This window comes from Neophocaena asiaeorientalis, unplaced genomic scaffold (genome assembly GCF_003031525.2).
Source record: "Neophocaena asiaeorientalis asiaeorientalis breed wild unplaced genomic scaffold, Neophocaena_asiaeorientalis_V1.1 scaffold671, whole genome shotgun sequence".
NCBI lineage: Eukaryota > Metazoa > Chordata > Mammalia > Artiodactyla > Phocoenidae > Neophocaena > Neophocaena asiaeorientalis.
Window position 1 is genome coordinate 1,449,305 of NW_020175533.1, and position 20,110 is coordinate 1,469,414.

Below are 20,110 nucleotides of genomic sequence, written 5' to 3' on the forward strand. Positions count from 1 at the left end.
CACTAGCTATCTACCTTACGTTTGGTAGTGTATATATGTCCATGCCTCTCTCTCGCTTTGTCACAGCTTACCCTTCCCACTCCCCAGAAACTATATATTCTTAATCATATCCTCAGCACATATCATCATTGACAGATCATACCCTGAATGAAATTATTCAATTTGGTGACTGTCATAACCCTTGCAATTTTGACAACCTAGGTATTTGGTTTTTAAACACTTGTAGCCCTCTCAAAATATAATATGACAAATTCTAAACTTAATTTGATTTTGATATACTCGTGAGAATATTTCCAATACCCCTTGAGATAAAAGGAAACAAAGTGGCATAAAATTAGGATAGCAAGTACCACTCTAACCTAATTTTTAAGAAAACAAAGTATAGAAAGGTAATAATTTTAGAATTCATTTCCCCAATGGTACAAGAAAGCTTATATCTAGTATTTATATACCATACAGATAAGTAAACCTACATGTTATTCTTATTCTTGTTTAACCTTAATCACACAATTTCTTAAAATAAAATCTAAGAGTATTAAGTGTGGTTAACAAGAAATCAAATGCAAATCAAATATAAAAATAAAAATGAAGAAATTATAAGGATTCTTGGAGGGGGCTTTTTAATAACATATTATAAATACGGATACCTGCATGATGAAACGCTACTCCCCATGGCACAGTTTTTTGTAATACAGAGTCCAGTCCTGAAGGCAAACGTTTTAACTGATCCATCACTTCTAGGAGGCCCTTTTGTTCCAGTATCACTGGTGGAAGTTCAGATGATCTTACCAATCCTGTCACAAAAAAATCATCAACACTGTCACCTCCCCTTGGACCTCTTTAACTGCTATCTGCCTGAGTCATGACAGAGGGCAATGGTTCTGAAACTACTACTTATAATAATCACCTGGACGGGGCTTCTCTGGTGGCGCAGTGGTTGAGAGTCCACCTGCTGATGCAGGGGACACGGGTTCGTGCCCCGGTCCGGGAAGATCCCACATGCCACCGAGTGACTGGGCCCGTGAGCCATGGCCGCTGAGCCTGTGCTCCGCAACGGGAGAGGCCACAACAGTGAGAGGCCCGCGTACCGCCAAAAAAAAAAAAAAAATCACCTGGACATCTTTTAAAAATACTGATGCCTGGCATTCACCTCTGGACTTTGTGATGCGATGCAACCTGGACATAACAATTTTTAAATCTCCCCAGGCAATTCTAATGTGTACCAAAGTTTAGGAAACACTATATTAGGGTGAGATCAAGCCCACAGGAGGAGATCAAAGAAACAGCTAAAGGAAGGAGAAAATTACAGATACTACCACTCAGAGACTAAAAATCAAAATCCTCACTCAAAGTGTGCCCCACCCCACCAAACCAGCAGTGTCAGAATCACATAGGAGCTTAGTTCTAAATGACAATTCTTCTAGCCTTTTTGGCACCAATGTGGTAATTAATCATACATTACCCTCTGTTTTTGCCTCTATGTGTAACTTCCCCCAGAAGAGTTAGATGCAAGAACTGTTTGCTTAAAGAATTTCTTAGACTTTTGGATTTCTGAACTAGTAAACCTTCTCATAGAATATATCTTATATTTTATATATTTTTAAGTCTTTTAGGTAAACTTTTCCTAAAATTTTGAGGATCCACAGAGGGTTGCCAAAGTTTTATTTCTCTAAGAACAATTAAAAATTTTTTTTAAATTATCATTGATTCCTTATTTCAAAAGAAAAGTTATTTTAACATAAAAAAATTAGTAGGGATAATTTCAAAATTTAAACTTCATCTTTATGAAAAATGTGCTGCCATGTCTTTACTTTTCTGGTGAAAAGTTCATCATAGCCCAGGCTCCAGTCTAAGCACCAGGATTTGGGAACCACTGCTATAAATCAAAATAACGGAGCCTCAAGCAAAGAAAATATTAATAATGTTTCTGGTTATTAAGGAATATAAGTTATCATGGTTCACATAAAAAATATAAGTTGGCATAATAAGAAAGTATCAATTAAGAGGGAACTAGAAGAGATATTAAAACGTTGGATCAGAGTCTACCCAATATAACTTCAGGCAAAGTTTACTTATTGGAGCTAGGCTTGAGATATCCATCACCTGTCCTCACAGTATTCTGTAACTAGAACTGGTCTCTGTCTTCCCTACACTTATCTTTGACCCCAAGGGACCATAAGCTAGTACTCATCCTAGAATCAGTAAAAATATATATTAATGGTTATAGCAATATACTAGATCAATACTCTGCAATAAAAAAGAAACAAATTGATAAAAGTAACAATCTGGATGAATCTTAAAAATATTATGATGAGTAAAAGAATCCAGGCACAAAAGACACATACACACAATATGACTTCATTTACTATATGAAATTCTTAGAAAAGACACAACTAATCTAGAGTGACAGAAAATATATGAATGGTTGCCTGAAGCTGGGGATAGAGGGAGGAGATTGACAGCAAAAGAGAACATTTTAGAGTGACAGAAATGTTCTACATGTTGATCACAGTGGGGGAGTTAAACAGGTGAACACATTTGTTAAAATTCATGAAGTTACACACTTCAAGTGGGTACATTTTATTCCACATAAATTCCACCTCAGTAAAGCTTCTAAAATATTGGGTTGGCCAAAAAGTTCATTCAGCTTTTTCCATAAGATGTTATGAACAAACTTTTTGGCCAACCCAATACATGTGTATATATGTATATGTACATATGTGTGTGTGTGTGTGTGTGTGTGTATGTATGATTCTTTTTAGAGTTACAGTTTGGAAATATAAAAAAGATATGACTGCTTTCCCCAAAAAAATGTGTATATGTGAAGTTTTTTATACAATTTAGGGGCTCCAAGGTCAACGTCTCAAAGCCCATAGATCCTAGATGAAGAACCTCAGTATATACCTGTAGAAATCCAACATTTTAAAATTCTGAAGATTAGTCTAAATGTGTGTACACATCGTCTGTAAGGAGGATAAGGAGATGATTAGTCACAAAAGCATAGTTTTACAAAGGAGTATACAGTAGGCAGGTGGTGGCAATGATGAAAGAGAGCCATGCTTTGCTAATATAATTATTAACATTACTTTCAAGCAAATGTCCTAAGTATGGAGGCTTTCACTGCTATCAGTAACTTACCCTCAGCTTGATGGTGTAGACTGTAAAACGCATAGGCAATGATATCTGCCAACTTCTCACACCATTTCTTTGACGGACAGAAAAGTAATACTGAATGGTTATCACGAATGGTCTCATAACATAAACTCACGACATGGTCCTCATCTCCCTATAAAAGAAAGAGAAGTTGCCACTATAGTAGTACTTTCAAAACATTTTCGTATCATTTTAAAGTCATTCATTTTGCTTCAAGGGAAAGGTTTTTCTACTCAAAGGCATGATAAAAATCAGTTACACAAAATCAGTAATAAAACAAAGAAAAAGCAGAAAGAGAAGAAAATAAACTTCCTTATGATGCAAAGTGAGTAGGAAATATCTTATATTCATTCAACTAATATTGACTGACCTCCAACCCTCAGGTAATGGGGATATTATGGTGAGTAAAACAAAGTCAAGGTACTATCTTTAAGGAGTTTAGGTCTCACTGGGGAAACATATTAAAGTACTAAACAAACAAATGTAAAATACAATCATAATACGTACTATGAAAGAGACTTTTATGGTGTTTTGAAGCCTCATATTTGACATAAATTTGAAAGATCTGAAAGAAAGGTTTCCCTGAGAAACTGATGATTTAGCTGAGACGTGAAGAATGGGAAGCATTATCCTAATGAAAGGTAACTGGGGGATAGAGAACACATCTCAAGCAGAACAAAGAGCATTTGTAAACACCCAGTGGTGGCCCAGGGAGTTCTCAAAACTGGAAGGTCAGTGTGTGTAACTGGATTAATTCATTAATCCATTCACTCATTAAGCAAATATTTACTATGTGCCATATATTGTTCTAGGCACTGCGGATGGAGAATAAAGCAGAAAAACAGCTCTGCCCTCAGAGTTCTTCTACTCCAGTAAGAAAAGATAGATAAAAACAACAAGATAAGTAAAACGCGTAGTATGTTCAATTTTGAAAAGTGCAAAGGGGAAAAATAAAACAGGGAAAATAGGAGGAATGGGAGAACACAGCAATTTAAATAAGGTGGCCAAGGAAGGTCTGAGAAATTGATATTTGAGTAAAGGTCCAAAGGTGAAAGGGTAAACCCTACTGATGCCTGGGGGAGAAAGCATTCCAGATAAAGAGAACCTGAGGTGGGAGATTCTTGGCATATTATGGAATAGCAAAAAGGCTACGGAGGAAGTAAGAAGGAATATAGAAACTGAAGTCAGCGCACTAAGGGAGTGGGGCAGATCATGCAGGGGCTTGTAGGCTACTTTAAAGATGTTGGCTTTCATTCTAAATGAAACAGGGAACCATCACAAGTTTTTGAGCAGAATGTGATATTCATTTTAAATAGGTCACTAGCTCTTGATTTAAGCACAGACTGAAGGGGACAAAGTAGGAAGCAAAGAGATCAATTATGAGTCTATTTCAAAAATCCAGGTAAGAGTTGTAACATTTAAATGAGGTGGAGGCATAGGCATGATAATAGAAGAAGATTAACAGGAGAGTAGATGAATGTGTTTACTTATATACTTAAGGTAACCAAGGCACAGTCAGGTGAAATTTGGGGTACAGAGCGAAGCAACTAAATAAGATTCCATACCAGGCATGCAGAAGCTACAAATGCATACCTATGACGGTACTAAAACACATGAATTTAGTCCTATTCCTAGTTCTAAACTTACCCATAACTTTTTCAGTACTCAGAGGCACTGCTCGGCATAAAAACAGATCCCTCGCAGCACAGATCATGAGTCAGTCCTTTAACCTCAGTACTGAAGAATCAGGCTTAGAAAAATATTGTGAACTAAATGTTTTAAAGTGTATTTAGGGGTGTGCGGAGGGGATATTTCTCAGGCCCTTTCTAGGTGCTAGGCAATTTTTTTAAATCAAATTTCATTCTTACAATACTAAATACAAGTATTACATCCCATTTTATAGATGAAGACACTATATTCAGAGAAGTTATGTGATTCAACTAATATCATAGCCATATCAAGTATCCCTATGAAGTATCAGAAGTAGGTCTTTCTGACTCCAAAAAATGAATTTTCCACTCTACTATATTATACCTATAACATTAAACAAAAGGTCAATTTTCCACGTTAGTGTTTAGTGTAAACAAAGCCATAAGAAAATCTTTTTCCTAGTTAAAAACAAAAATCTACAAAATTTTATACTTACACTTATAGGAAATGATAATACTTAAATTTAAGACACAGCTACATTTCCTCTCTCACCAACACCACCAATTCTTTAATATGAAACCAATTAGCTTAGCATTAGGAATCCTTCTAATGCATATATAATGCATAATCAACCCCCTACTTTGCAACCCCCTACTTTACTTAACTCAAAAACTGTTAACTTGGGCTTCCCTGGTGGCGTGGTGGTTGAGAGTCCACCTGCCAATGCAGGGGACACGGGTTCGTGCCCTGGTCCGGGAAGATCCCACATGCCACGGAGCGGCTGGGCCCGTGAGCCATGGCCGCTGAGCCTGCACGTCCAAAGCCTGTGCTCTGCAACAGGAGAGGCCACAACGGTGAGAGGCCCGCGTATAGCAAAAAACAAAAAAAACTGTTAACTTGTGAGAAAATGCAATCAAACACAAAGGTACTGGTGGTAATTATATAAAAATAATGACTTACCTTTACTTGCAGCATGGGTTGAAATTCCCTCACAGGCTTCAATGAAGAGTCATAAATAGAATTTCCAATTTTTACTGATTCCAGCAGTGGTACAGGGCGAAAGTCAGTGTGGTAGAGTTCAGCATTCAACCAGGAAGCCACAAGCTCCAAATTTGGGAGAGTAGCACTCATGCCAACAATCTGCACGGCATTAGACAGAGGACTGGCTAAATATGCCTGGCTGTGAAAAACAAATGAAAATGATGCTAAAAGACACACAGTACTAATTACAAATGGTGCTAACAATATTCTTGGTCGTGTCCTTTGGTATATACGTGCATAAATTTCTTTAGGGTATATACCTAGGAGTAAAATTGCTGGGTCTTATATTACCTTAATTTTATTAGATAATGTCCAACTGTTTTCCAAAGAGACTGTACCAGAGTTACACCCCTGCAATCCATGTGTGTTTTTTCCCCGTTTTATTGAGATATAATTGACACACAGCACTGTATAAGTTTAAGGTGTACAGCATAATGATTTGACTTACATCATGAAAAGATTATCACAATAAGTTTTGGGAACATCCATTATCTCATATAGATACAACATTAAAAAAACAGAGAAAAGTTTTTTCCTTGTGATGAGAACTCTTAGGATTTATTCTCAATGACTTTTATATATAACATACAGCAGTGTTAATTATATTTATCATGTTGTACATTACATCCCTAGTACTTAGTTATCTTATAACAGGAAGTTTGTTCCTTTGTCTACCTTCATTCAGCTCCTTCTCTCCCCAACTCTGCTTCTGGTAACCCACAAATCTGATCTCTTTTTCTACGAGTTTGTTCATTTTTGAAGTATAATTGACCTACAACACTGTTAGTTTCTGTTACACAACACAGTGATTCAATATTTCTATACATTTCAAAATGATCAGCGTAAGTCTTGTTACAATATGTCATCATACAAAGCTATTAGTTATTAACTATATTCTCCACATTGTACACTTCATATCCATGACTCATTTATTTTGCAACTGAAATTTATACCTCAATCTTCCTCACCTATTTCTTTCCTCCCCACAACCCCCATCCTTCTGGCAACCATCTGTTCTGTATTTTTAGATTCCACATGTAAGTGAAATCATAAAGTATTTGTCTTTCTCTGTCTCACTTATTTCACTTAGCATAATGCCCTCTAAGTCCATCTATGTTGTTGCAAACAGCAGGATTTCCTTCTTTCGTATGGTTGAATAATATTCCATTGTATATAAATACACCATGTTTTTTTTATCCATTCATCTATTGATGGGCACTTGGTTGCTTCCATATCTTAGCTATTGTAAATAATGCTGCTCTAAGCCTAGGGGTGCACATATCTTTTCCAAATTAGTGTTTTTGTTTTACTTCAGATAAATACCCAGGGGTAGAATTGCTGGATCATATGGCAGTTCTACTTTTAATTTTTTGAGGAATCGCCATACTGTTTTCCATAGTGGCTGCAGCAATTATATTCCCACCGAAAGTGCACAAGGGTTCTCTTTTCTCCACATCCTTGCCCACACTTGTTATTTGCTGTCTTTTTTGATAACAGCCATTCTGACAGGTGTGAGGTGATATCACATTGTGGTTTTGATTTGTATTTCACTGATGATTAGTGACGTTGAGCATCTTTTCATATGCCTGTTGGCCATCTGTATGTCTTCTTTGGAAAAATGTCTATTCAGACCCTCTGCCCATTCTTAATTGGATTTTTTTATGTTGACTGATATGAATTCTTCATATATTTTAGATATTAACCCCTTACTGAATACATCATTTGCAAAAATCTTCTCCCATTCAGTATGCAGCCTTTTCATTTTGTTGAAAGTTTCCTTTGCTGTGCAGAAACCTTTTAGTTTGATATAGTCCCATTTGTTTATTTTTACTTTTGTTTCCCTTGCCTGAGGAGACATATCCTAAAAATATTACTAAGAGCAACATCAAAGAGCATACTGCCTATTCTTTCTTCTAGAAGTTTTATGGTTTCAGGTCTTGATTTAAATCTTTAATCCATTTTGAATTTATTTTTGTGCATGCTGTGAGACAGTAATCCAGTTTTACCAACACCATTTATTGAAAAGGCTGTCTTTTCACCATTGTTGTATATTCTTGCCTCCTTTGTCATAGATTAATTGCCCATAAAAGTCTGGGCTCATTTCTGGGCTTTCTAATCTGTTTCATTGATTTATGTGTCTGTTTTTATGCCAGTACCATACTGTTTTGATTACTGTAGCTTTGCACTATAGTCTGAAGTCAGGGAGTGTGATGTCTCCAGCTTTGTTATTCTTTCTCCAGACTGTTTTGGCTATTCAGGTCTTACGTGTTTCCATACAAATTTTACAATTTTTCATTTTAGTTCTGTGAAAAATGCCATTGGTATTTTGGAAGGGATTGCACTGAATGTGTAACTTGCCTTGTGTAGTATGGTCATTTTAACAATATTTATTCTTCCAATCCATGAACACAGTATAGCTTTCCATCTGTTTGTGTTGTCTTCAATTTCTTTCATCAGTGTCTTATAGTTTTCTGAGTACAGGTCTTCTACCTCATTAGTTAGACTTATTCCTAGGATTTTTTTATATATATATATTGGAGTATAGTTGATTTACAATGTTGTTTTAGTTTCAGGTGTACAGCAAAGTGATTCAGTTATACATATACATTTATCTATTCTTTTTCAGATTCTTTTCCAGTATAGGTAATTAGAGTATTGAGTAGAGTTCCCTGTGCTATACAGTACAGCCTTGTTAGTTCCCTATTTTATATATGGTAGTATGTATAGGTTAATCCCAATCTCCTAATTTATCACTTCCCCCCACATTTCCCCTATGGTAACCATAAGTTTGATTTCAAGATCTGTGAGTCTGTTTTTGTTTTGTAAGTAAGTTCATTTATATCATTTTTTATTAGATTCCATATATAAGTGATATTATATGACACCTGTCTTTCTGTGTCTGACTTACTTCACTCCTTACGACAATCTCTAGGTCCATCCACGTTGCTGCAAATGGTGTTACTTTATTCTTTTTTATGGCTAAGTAATATTCCATTGTATATATGTACCATATCTTCTTTATCCATTCCTGTTGATGGACATTTAGGTTGCTTCCATGTCCTGGCTACTGTAATTAGTGCTGCAGTGAACATTGGTGTGCATGTATCTTTTCAAATTATGGTTTTCTCCAGGTATATGGCCAGGAGTGGGATTGCTGCATCATATGATAGTTCTATTTTTAGTTTTTTAAGGACCCTCCGTACTGTTCACATAGAGGCTGTACCAATATACATTCCCACCAACAGTGTAGGAGTGTTTCCTTTTCTCCACACCCTCTCCAGCATTTATAGTTTGTAGACTTTTCAATGATGGCGATTCTGTGTGAAGTGATACATCATTGTAGTTTTGATTTGCATTTCTCTAATAAATAGCGATGCTGAGTATCTTTTCATGTGTTTTTTGGCCATCTGTATTCTTCTTTGGAGAAATGTCTATTTAGATCTTCTGCTCATTTTTTATTGGGTTGTTTGTTTTTATGATATTGGGCTGCATGAGCTGTTTGTCTATTTTGGAGATTAAACCCATGTCGGTCACTCTGTTTGCAAATATTTTCTCCTATTCTATGAGTTGTCTTTTCATCTTGTTTATGGTTTCCTTTGCTATGCAAAAGCTTTTAAGTTTAATTAGGTCCCACCTGTTAATTTTTGTTTTCATTTTAATTACTCTGGGAGGTGAATCCAAAAAGATCTTGCTGCAATTTATGTCAAAGAGTGTTCTGCCAAAGAGTGTTTTCCCCTAGGAATTCTATAGCATCTCGTCTTACATTTAGGTCCTTAATCCATTTTGAGTTTGTTTTTGTGTATGGTGTTATGGAGTATTCTAATTTCATTCTTTTACATGTAGCTGTCCAGTTTTCACAGTGCCACTTATTAAAGAAACAGTCTTTTCTCCATTGTATACTCTTGCTGCCTTTGTCGTAGATTAATTGACCATAGGTGCATGGGTTTATTTCTGAGCTTTCTATACTGTTCCATTGATCTATAAGTCTGTCTTTGTGCCAGTACCAAACTGTTTTGATTACAGTATGGTACTGGAACAAAGCTTTATAGTATACTCTGAAGTCAGGGAGCCTGATTCCTCCAGCTCCATTTTTCTTTTTTAGACTGCTTTGGCTATTCGGGGTCTTTTGTGTTTCCATACAAATTTTAACATTTTTTTGCTCTAGGTCTGCAAAAAATGCCATTGGTAATTTGATAGGGATTGCACTGGTCTTCTACCTCCTTAGTGAGACTTAGTCCTAGGATTTTGATTCTTTTTGATGCAATTATAAATAGGACTGTTTTCCTAATTTCTCTGATAATTCGTGTCAGCATACAGAAATACAACAGATTTCTATATGTTAATTTTGTATCCTACAACTTTACATAGTTCATTGATGAGTTCTAGTATTTTGGTGGTGTCTTTAGGATTTTCTGTGTATAGTTATCATGTCACCTGCAAACAGTGGCAGATTTACTTCTTCCTTTCCAATTTGGATTCCTTTTATTTTTTTTTTTTCTTGTCTGATTGCTGTGGCTAGGACTTCCTTACTGTTCCACATCTTTGTTACCACTTAGTATTGTCAGTCTGTTAGGTATTTTGGACAGTGTGTGGTAATAGCTCTTTGAAGAGGTAATTTACATTTCCTTGATTACTAATGAGATTAAGCACCATTTCATGTTTAGACACCATTTGGATACCCTCTTATAAATGTCTTTCAAGTTCCTTACCCATTGATATATTACATTGTATTTTTCCTCATTGACTTGTAGAATTTTTTTTAATGTTCAGGATAATGACTTTCCTCTTTCATTAATTTTTGTTCTTGTCTTTATTATTTCTTTCCTTCCACTCTCTGTGGCATTATTTTACTATTCTTTTTCTAAGTTCTAGAGATGAATAAGTCATTAATTTTCCAGTCTCTCGTCTTTAATAATATACACACTGCATACTATCAATTTCCCTTTAAAAACAACTCTAGGGCTTCCCTGGTGGCACAGTGGTTGAGAGTCCACCTGCCGATCGATGCAGGGGACATGGGTTCGTGCTCCGGTCTGAGAAGATCCCACATGCCGTGGAGCGGCTAGTAAGCCGTGGCCACTGAGCCTGCGCATCCGGAGCCTGTGCTCCACAACAGGAGAGGCCACAACAGTGAGAGGCCCGCGTACCGCAAAACAAACAAACAAAAAAAACAACTCTAGCTGCATTTCACAATTTCATTAGGAGATATTTTTATTATACTTTCATTCCAAACTATCTTCCTGTTTTTACTGTGATTATTTTTTTCACCCCAAAAGGGGTCAGAATTATTTATTAATTTCTAAATATGTGGGCATCTTTCAGTTATGTTTTTCTTATAGTTATTTCTAGCTTAATTCCACTGCTGTCAAAGAATATATTTTAAATGACTTAAATCCTTTAAATATGTTGTTTTATGGCCTAGCACATGATAGGGGTTTTTTTTTGTAAATGTTTCATATGTAACTGAAAAGAATATATATACTGCTCTTATTTGGTAAATATTCTACATACATCCATTAGGTCAAATTTGCTAATTGTATTAGTCATATCTTCTATATCCTACTAATTTGGGACATAGATGACTATCTGCATGTTTTCCCACATACTGCAAGAGATGTGTTAAAATCTCCCTAAACTGAAAGACAAGAGCTCCTAGATTAAAAGCAACTACTGAGTACCCAGAACAATGTTAGAAAATAGACCAACACCGAGACACATCAGTGCAATTTCACAATACTAAGGAAGAAAAGGATCTCTTAAAAACTCTCAGAGAAAAATTTTAAAATTTATACAGGGCTCCCTTGGTGGCCCAGTGGTTCAGAATCTGCCTGCCAATGCAGGGGACACAGGTTCAAGCCCTGGTCCAGGAAGATCCCACATGCCAGGGAGCAACTAAGCCCGCGCACCACAACTACTGAGTCTGCACTCTAGAGCCCACGAGCCACAACTACTGAAGTCCGCGCACCTAGAGCCCGTGCTCCCCAGCAAGAGAAGCCACCGCAATGAGAAGCCCACACACCGCAAGTAAGAGTAGCCCCTGCTCACCACAACTAGAGAAAGCCCACGCGCAGCAACGAAGACCCAACGCAACCAAAAATAAATAAATAAATTTATAAAATTTATACAAAGGATGAAGGATTAGCATGGCACTGCATTTCTCAATAGTAATGAGAAAAATGAAGTACTATGTTAAAAACTCTAAAAGTGTTTAAAATCTTGACATTTGTACCTGGAAAATCTATGAAATAATTGTAAGGCATTTTCAGACATGCTAATTTTTGCAAAATTTATACCCATAATAGCCTGTACACTGAAATAAAGTGGAACTTCCTAGAAGATATCCCCACTAAAATGAGAAAGTGAATCAAGAGAAATACATATGATCACAAAAAAGGAGGGCTCTGACTCAAGCAAACAGCAATGGGAATGAATGATAATGATAAAAAGAGATCTCAAGATAACTGTTGTACAGCACATATATAGATTAACCACCTATCTAAATTGGAACAACTCAGGAGGCTTTAGGAGAAACTTCTTCAAGAAAACAAATTGGGCAGAATAACAAATGTATTGGAACATACTGGGTGGAGATTTATATAAGTGGGGAAGACGCTAGAGATAAATCAATGATAAGTTCACAGAAAACCAACTCATCAAACAAAAGACATTTATTAATTTCAGAGAAAACAAAAAGTTATTTAGAAAGTAAAAATAATCATAATATACCACATGGCTCAGTTGACAACGACACTTATATAGTCATAACAGTGTAATATTGAATACTGAACTAAGCAAAATTAGAACATAAGTATATTTGAAGAATGGGAATATAATGAGAGGATAAAGAAAGACTAAGGGGCTGGATGAGGAGATCAGGCGGAGTGAGCAAAGAATATAAAAAAGAGCTAGATCTTCATCTTCCATAGTAAAAAGTCAATATATAATGTGTAAAACTAAAAACTCAAGTAGCTATATTTAGAGATATCCGTGTAAACAGAATTTTTAAAAAGCTGTAAGAGGGGCTTCCCTGGTGGCACAGTTAAGAATCTGCCTGCCAATGCAGGGGACACGGGTTCAATACCTGGTCTGGGAAGATCCCACATGCCGCAGAGCAACTAAGCCCGTGTGCCACAACTACTGAGCCTGAGCTCTAGAGCCCGCGTGCCACAGCTACTGAGCCCGAGTGACGCAACTACTGAGGCCCATGCACCTGGAGCCTGTGCTCTGCAACAGGAGAAGCCACTGCAATGAGAAGCCCGTGCACCGCAATGAAGAGTAGCCCCCGCTCGCCGCAACTAGAGAAAGCCCGCACGCAGCAACAAAAACCCAACATAGCCAAAAATAAATAAATAAAATAAATTTTTTTAAAAAAAGAAAAAAAGCTGTAAGAGTTGAAAATAGTTACCTCTGGAAAGTAGGGGATAAAGAAATGCTATTTTTCATAATTAGCCTTGACTACTTAAAAAGGATGTGCGTACAGATAACAAATACAAAAACTGGATTTTAAAAATTCTATCATAAAAGTGGTGAGCAGTCAGAAATTTAAGAATGTTTTAAAAATAATCTAAAGTCACTCTTAGTCTTAAGTACTTCTTTTGGAACATAAATGAAATGCTGTACATGAGTTTGTTCTAAATAAGTACTACCCTCCTCTGATGTATTTAACTCCTAGTTATTATGCACTTTTGCAAACACATTCTCAACATTCTTTAGAATCTCAGGAACTTAGTTATTTCAGGTACTTACCAAGATGCTGATTTCTGAGTAATATAGGAAATCTTAGTCAGCAGAAGTTCCAGCAGATACCCTCGGGGAGAGTCCCCCAGCATATGCAATTCATCCACAACCACCATTCCTAAAGAGATTTTCCAGATACTAGTTTTTACAGAATTTCACAATTCCAAGAATTTTAAGACTCAATATCTTGTATCTTGTACCATAAATAGCTGGCATTATAATACACTGCATGTAATACAAATTTCTAACCATAAAACAAAAATCAGATTCCACATAGCAGACAATTCTTTTCCAAGATATTTCAAGTATAATAAGTGGTCTTACCACAATGTATTCTGGATCTAGAAATCAATGATTAGCTAACTCAGGTCTAACTCAAGAAAAACTTCGTCATGTTATCAGACAATTCTTAATTGGCAACCTTGTAGAAATACATGTACGATGAAAATCAAGGACATCCACAACAATTATTCAGTGGGTTGAGTTTGCTATGGGGAAAACAGCCAGGGCAACCATACTGATGTTAGCAAGTGCTTAGAAAAACAGAATCAGATCAGGAAGAAATAAATGATTTTAAGAGGATGTTTTTGTTTGATTATGGTAGACTGGTGACTCACCCTACTATAAAACATAAATATGATCATAATTACCTCCTCCCCTACTTGGAGAATCAAACCAGTCTATGCACTTGGAATAATGCTCAAGAAGTACTGAAATTTGTATCAACGAATGCCTCCTTTAAACATTTTCATAATATCATAGTTTGCATGTGCACTAGTGTCCCCCCCACAAATCCCCCTACAAAAATAAAGACCTTTCAGACTATTTCCTAATGGTACATGATGACCCTTTTCCTCATCAGTAAGCTATTTCCAAATCGTATTGTATGATGACTTATTTCAGCATTCATCCATCCAAAAAATATTTATTCTACCTAGTGTGCCAAGAACTGTGCTAGGTATAGTAGATATAACACTTAATCTGATATAACACAATCTGACAATTCTGATACAAACTGATGAATGTGATTTCTCTCTCCAAGCTTTATAGAGTGGAGCCTGTGTCTCATTAATCTTTGATCTTACTCCCCACCCCTACCCTACCCTAACTTTACCATTTAAGTTCACCAGGAAAACAATGAGTAGCTAACTGATATTCTTGCAGCTTCTATTGCTGCTATAACCATTCTCTTCCTGTTGCTACCTCTACATAGTGGGCTTTCCCAAGTGGTTGGAAAAGGAAAAAAAAAAAAAGGATTAAGGTAGAAAAGTTCCAAGCTCAAATACAGTGCCAGTTTCTATAGCTCCCTACCATTTGCCTGCTAAATGGTAGCCTCTGGGTCCAGGCCTAATCTAGATACCACAGTACCAGAATATGATAATGAATACATATATACACTAATTGCAGAGATGGCAGGTGCTTCCTTCTATTCCTGGTAAACTTTAGATAGGAAAGAAGCAATGAGAAATGACTTGAGGGTTCAAGAATACCCTCTATGCTTTGTAAAGTGCAAAAATACAAGAAAGTAGAGTCAATAACATCAGTAGGATGCAAAACTTTTTTTTTTTTTACAGAGTTCCTAACATTACAGATGCCAATTTTCACCTCCAGAAGTAGATGACAGACAATAGAATAAAACATAAGTCATACAGAAATCACAACAGCTTCACTCCATTCTATCAAAAATAGCAAGAGAAAGTATATACTTATTTTCTTATTTGCTTACCTAATAGATCCATCTTATTTTCCTCTATGAGGCGATTGATCAGACCATTGGCTCTCTCAATTGTGCAGACAGCAATATCCAAAGAAGAGAAACGCCCTGTTGGAGAGGTACTGCCCATATAACCATCTACTTTTATTCCTACTTCCTGAAACAGACTCTAAATTGAGTAAAAAGGAAAAATACAGGGGAAAATATTTGAAATTCATGAATCTTAAATTGGTTCTTTCCCAAAACATAGATATAAGTATTCAAATACATTTATCAGATTACTGTTAGTTATTCCTGGTCAGGGAACACTGGTTCTTTTTAGAATCATATACTAAAAATAAGAAGTTCAGAACTGACAAAACTCAGTACAGAGATTTTCTGTTAAGACAGAGTCAAATAAAATGGCATACTTAATCAAATAAGTTCTAAGAGCTCTTTATAGAAATTAAAATTAAAGAAAAACTACCTTAAGCACTAACATTTTTAATCTAATAAACAAGCAAGAAACTCACTCTTTCTTTAACACTAATGTAATATTTTCAGAAACAAATTTATACTTCGTGAGGAAAATATTCTCATTATCCCACTAAAGATTAGTTTTTTATATAACGGAAGAAAAGCTTTCAAAAGTCAAATGCAATGGGACTTTGATGTTAATTTTTTTAGTTTAACTTTTAACTAACATACCTTCTCAGTAAAAAGGATCATTATTTTGTTACTTTGGTCTAAGTTGAAAGGATGTTACCATGTAGAACCAGCTTTGTTGGTTATTTGACCTCTGAAATAACTGTTAAAAAGATTTATAGAACCATTGAATTTTAGAGCTGTTCATTCAATAAAATGTTTCTGAGTGTTTACTAAGTTAACCCATAGTTAACCCCATAGTTTCATTTTACCAGTGGAAAAAGCTGAGGCCCAGCAAATTATGTATCTGGCCTGAAGACACAGGTAGTGACAAAACTGGGACTAGAACTCAGATTTTTTGTATTACCACTGCAATAATCTTGGCATTCCAAAATCACATTTTTTCACTGCAGAAATCAGAATAAATTTATTCTATTTAATGAAGTATTGTATTTGTAAAAATACCTTAAAGACCAGTGAGCGTCACACAAATGTATACTGTTGTCATTCATTTTTGCAGGAGAACAGGAGAAGAAAACACAGGTTTGGAGCTTTACATAAGCACCAATGGATCTTGTTCTTCATCCTCTAACGTTCCCAAATGGCCCTGCATCAGGATGGGATATGCTTCCTCGAACACACTTCCCTTCCATGCTTCAGTCTAGTCCTACTATTCACTTAAGAGGTTGATTCTTAATTTGCACTTTTATATGCTAATTAGATTACTCTGCCTATTTCCTAAGGAAAAGTTTATAAATTTTTACACAATTTTCACCGATTGCTCTTTGATTTAATGGCCCTTTCTCCTTTATGCAGTAATTTAAAAGTTTCCCCTCATAAATGGTCAACTTTTAAAGCTACATTGGGATGTAATAAAAGAAATTTTATTTTCCAATTGCTTTTATAATTCCATTTCAAATGAGTAAAGCCGAAGCTGCCAATAATAGGCCTTTCACAACTTCAAACTTAGTAAAAGAACATTACCTGGAAATAGTATTTCTTCTCTTTAGCCACAGAGACAAAGGGCAGAATAAATAGAGCTTTCTTCCGCGTTTCCAAGACCCGCTTCAAAATAAGTAGTTCAGCAACAAGAGTCTTCCCAGCACTTGTAGGAGCTAAAACAAGTTATTCGGCAAGGTTATCACAAAAAGAAGTAATATTTGATACACTGCATTAATAAACATTTTAAATCATATCCAGTAACTAAATAGCCCAAGGCTAAACTATCATTAAGGCCCCAGCTAGCATTTGAAACCTTTATACCCTGAAATGCCCCTGACTTTAAACCAGGTTTCTGAATACTCTCACAGTGAAAACAGAGACAAATAAATCTTTACATCAAATAAATGATGAATATTACTGAGTACCTAGCTTATACCTAAAGATTCTTTCCTTTAAGTACTGAACAGTTAAAAGCCCTGCTTTGGGGAAATAGATAAAATGCTTTAATTCATTGTGATAGGAGCTATGATAGAAGTTGAGGGAGAAGAGCTGTAAGGAAGTTTATGGAAACAGAACTTATGAGAGCAAAGAAGGCAAGAAGAAAGGAATGCCCAGCAGAAAAAAACAGCATATGTAAAGGTCTAGAGGAAAGCCTGGTATGTTCAGATGATAGCAAGTAATTTAGTAAGCCTGAAGTATAAAGTACAAGTAGGGGAGTGAAAAAAGAGATATGAAAGTGCCACATGGAGAAGACTTTTATAATTCTACAATGCAGAGTGACAAGTGAGTTTTATGAAAAGGAATGACAAAATCATATTTATACTTTATAGAGATCACTTTTGGCTGCAGGAGCAAAGCAAGAGCAGAAAGAAAAGATTAACTAGTTAGAGAACTATTGCATAGTCTAGAAGATGATAGTAAACTAGGTAATGGACCTAAGAACAGAGAGTAGTAGCCAGAATCAAGACATTTGAGGTAACAGACACTACACTTGGTGATTAATTAATGTGAGTTGGTGAGCAGAGTTATGAATGACACCCAAGTTCTTGTTTAAGCAACTGAAACGGTCAGGCCATTCTACCAATGCCACCAACTGCCACTAGTTAGCATTAACTGAGTATTTCTTACATGCCAAAAACTTTTCTAAGCCCACACCCTGGCACTCATGCTCTCTGTGCACGTAGGCGCTCGCTCCCTCCCTCCCTCTGCTTCTCTCTCTCAACTAATATGCAAGGTTACACAGTCAGTAAACAGCCTGAACTTATATCTATTGACAGTTAACTCTCTAATTATTTTGGCAGCCATAATGAAAATCTGGATGACTCACAATTTCAGAGAAAACTGATACAAAGGACGTACATCTTACCAAGTGATTAGATTCTAAAGTCAGTATACTAAGCACAGACGGCTAAAAATTATGTAAGTCAAAGTTGCTCTTGAAAGCCCATATAAACCTTTCATAAAGTATATTACATAGAGCTTTGTATATACAATCCTGTATAAGCAGGTCAATTTATAAACATATAACGTAAAATGTTCACACACTGAAAAGCAACTGAGATCAACTGTGGGAAGAGCACATTTACATCTCATACTGCACACTCACTCTGGGACATATGTTTTTGTTGTTGTTGTTTTTCTTTGCGGTACACGGGCCTCTCACTGTTGTGGCCTCTCCCGTTGTGGAGCACAGGCTCCGGACGCGCAGGCTCAGCGGCCATGGCTCACGGGCCCAGCTGCTCCGCGGCATGTGGGATCTTCCCGGACCGGGGCACAAACCCGTGTCCCCTGCATCGGCAGGTGGACTCTCAACCACTGCGCCACCAGGGAAGCTCTGGGACACATGTTTTTTGAGAGAAATGGTAGGCAGATAATTCTGTTTAAATTGTTGGGTTTTTGCCTTCCCCCACCCTACCATCTAATGGAATTTTCATAATTTAAGTATGCATATGATGAAACTCTGCTTTTCAAATATTTTAAGACTTTATCTAGTTATAAAGCACTCTCTCACCCACCTTACCTCAATAGAGTGTCCTTTACATTAATAATGTCTTAAAAATAGTAGAGAAATTAACTTGCACAAATTTGAATACCTGAATAGACTAAATTCTTTCCTTCCAGGACTTGTCCAAGCAAAAGGCACTCTGCTTGCCATTCAAACATCTTTTTTACACCAAAACTGTGATATTTCTCCAGAACCGCTGTAGGAAGCCCCCAATTTGCCAATAGCAGCTTGTCTACTTTATCGTCAGGAAACGTCTGCTTGCATTTCCCTTTTAGGAAAAAAAAGGAAATAGTTGAATTTAGTTCTAACGTAAGACTTCAGTAATTTGCTTTCCACTGTGTTTTGGGATTCCTATGTGTTGTAAAGAGGCTATTTAAAGTACATCCTGACATAAAACACATACAATATAAGATCTGTAAGGAGCACTGGGCACTATTAGGAGTGAATTCCCTACAGGTGATGAAATTTGGCCAACTAGTAAGTTGTTTCCGTAAATAAAGGTCGAAAAGACCCAGAAACCACTTGAAGATTACTACCAGACAGTCGCTGAATATGGACTGAAAGCTCTTCCACGTCAACAGAAAGTGACGTGCCGCACCAGGTCCTAGTCACAAACTGAGAAAGGGGAGTAGAAGCCTAGCAGGCCGTGCAAACGCGCGAGCTCCGCGCGGTGAGGACACCTCCCGACGAGTGGCCCGGCTGAGCTGCCTACCTCGCCCGCTGCCCACGGAGTGCCTGCGAGTACCTGCAGCTCTGGCCGGCGGGCGGCCGCGGTCCTTCAGGCTGCGTCTCAGGCCCGGGGGCGGGCTCAGCACCGGCCCCGAGAGGAGCAGGGGGCTGTCACTGCTGTCACCGCCACTTCCCGAAAAGAAGTCTGAGCCTGGTGCTGAACGTCGGCGTTTCCCACTCCAGCGCGTCAGATTCATCGCGAAATCTTCTCGGCCATTCAGGGAAAGGCACAGTCCCAGCGTCCTCCCGCTCGGAAGAAACGAAAGCTGGCGACAGGTGCGGCCGCCATCTTCCCGCCACGGCTTTCAAACTCAGGCCTCCCAGCCCGCCCCGGAACCATAGAGTTCCCAGTGACGAGAGTAACCTGAGGACCATAGAATCGTGGGGAAGGAGGGGCTCTCGCTGGTGTCCTAGACCTCCGGCCTGTAACCTCGGTTGTCGGATAGTGAAAGAGAACCAGACTTGGACCTAGATTAAACGGGGGAAAAAACCAGACTCAGTATATATAATCTCCA

At 37.2% G+C, this 20,110-nt stretch overlaps 1 protein-coding gene across 1 annotated transcript in view; it reads right to left on the bottom strand.

Annotated features, from left to right (window-relative positions):
- The window catches only part of POLQ (DNA polymerase theta), a 105,693-nt gene extending 85,901 nt beyond the window's left edge, over positions 1 to 19,792 (bottom strand). Inside the window, exons 1-8 of the mRNA XM_024769350.1 lie at positions 19,612 to 19,792; positions 18,955 to 19,134; positions 16,904 to 17,034; positions 15,308 to 15,464; positions 13,591 to 13,699; positions 5,764 to 5,983; positions 3,139 to 3,286; positions 648 to 794 (exon numbers count right to left, since the gene is read on the bottom strand). Of these exons, the coding sequence (XP_024625118.1) occupies positions 648 to 794; positions 3,139 to 3,286; positions 5,764 to 5,983; positions 13,591 to 13,699; positions 15,308 to 15,464; positions 16,904 to 17,034; positions 18,955 to 19,134; positions 19,612 to 19,792 (1,273 nt within the window). The remainder of the gene's footprint in view (positions 1 to 647; positions 795 to 3,138; positions 3,287 to 5,763; positions 5,984 to 13,590; positions 13,700 to 15,307; positions 15,465 to 16,903; positions 17,035 to 18,954; positions 19,135 to 19,611) is intronic.
- Between the last annotated feature and the right edge of the window lie 318 nt (positions 19,793 to 20,110).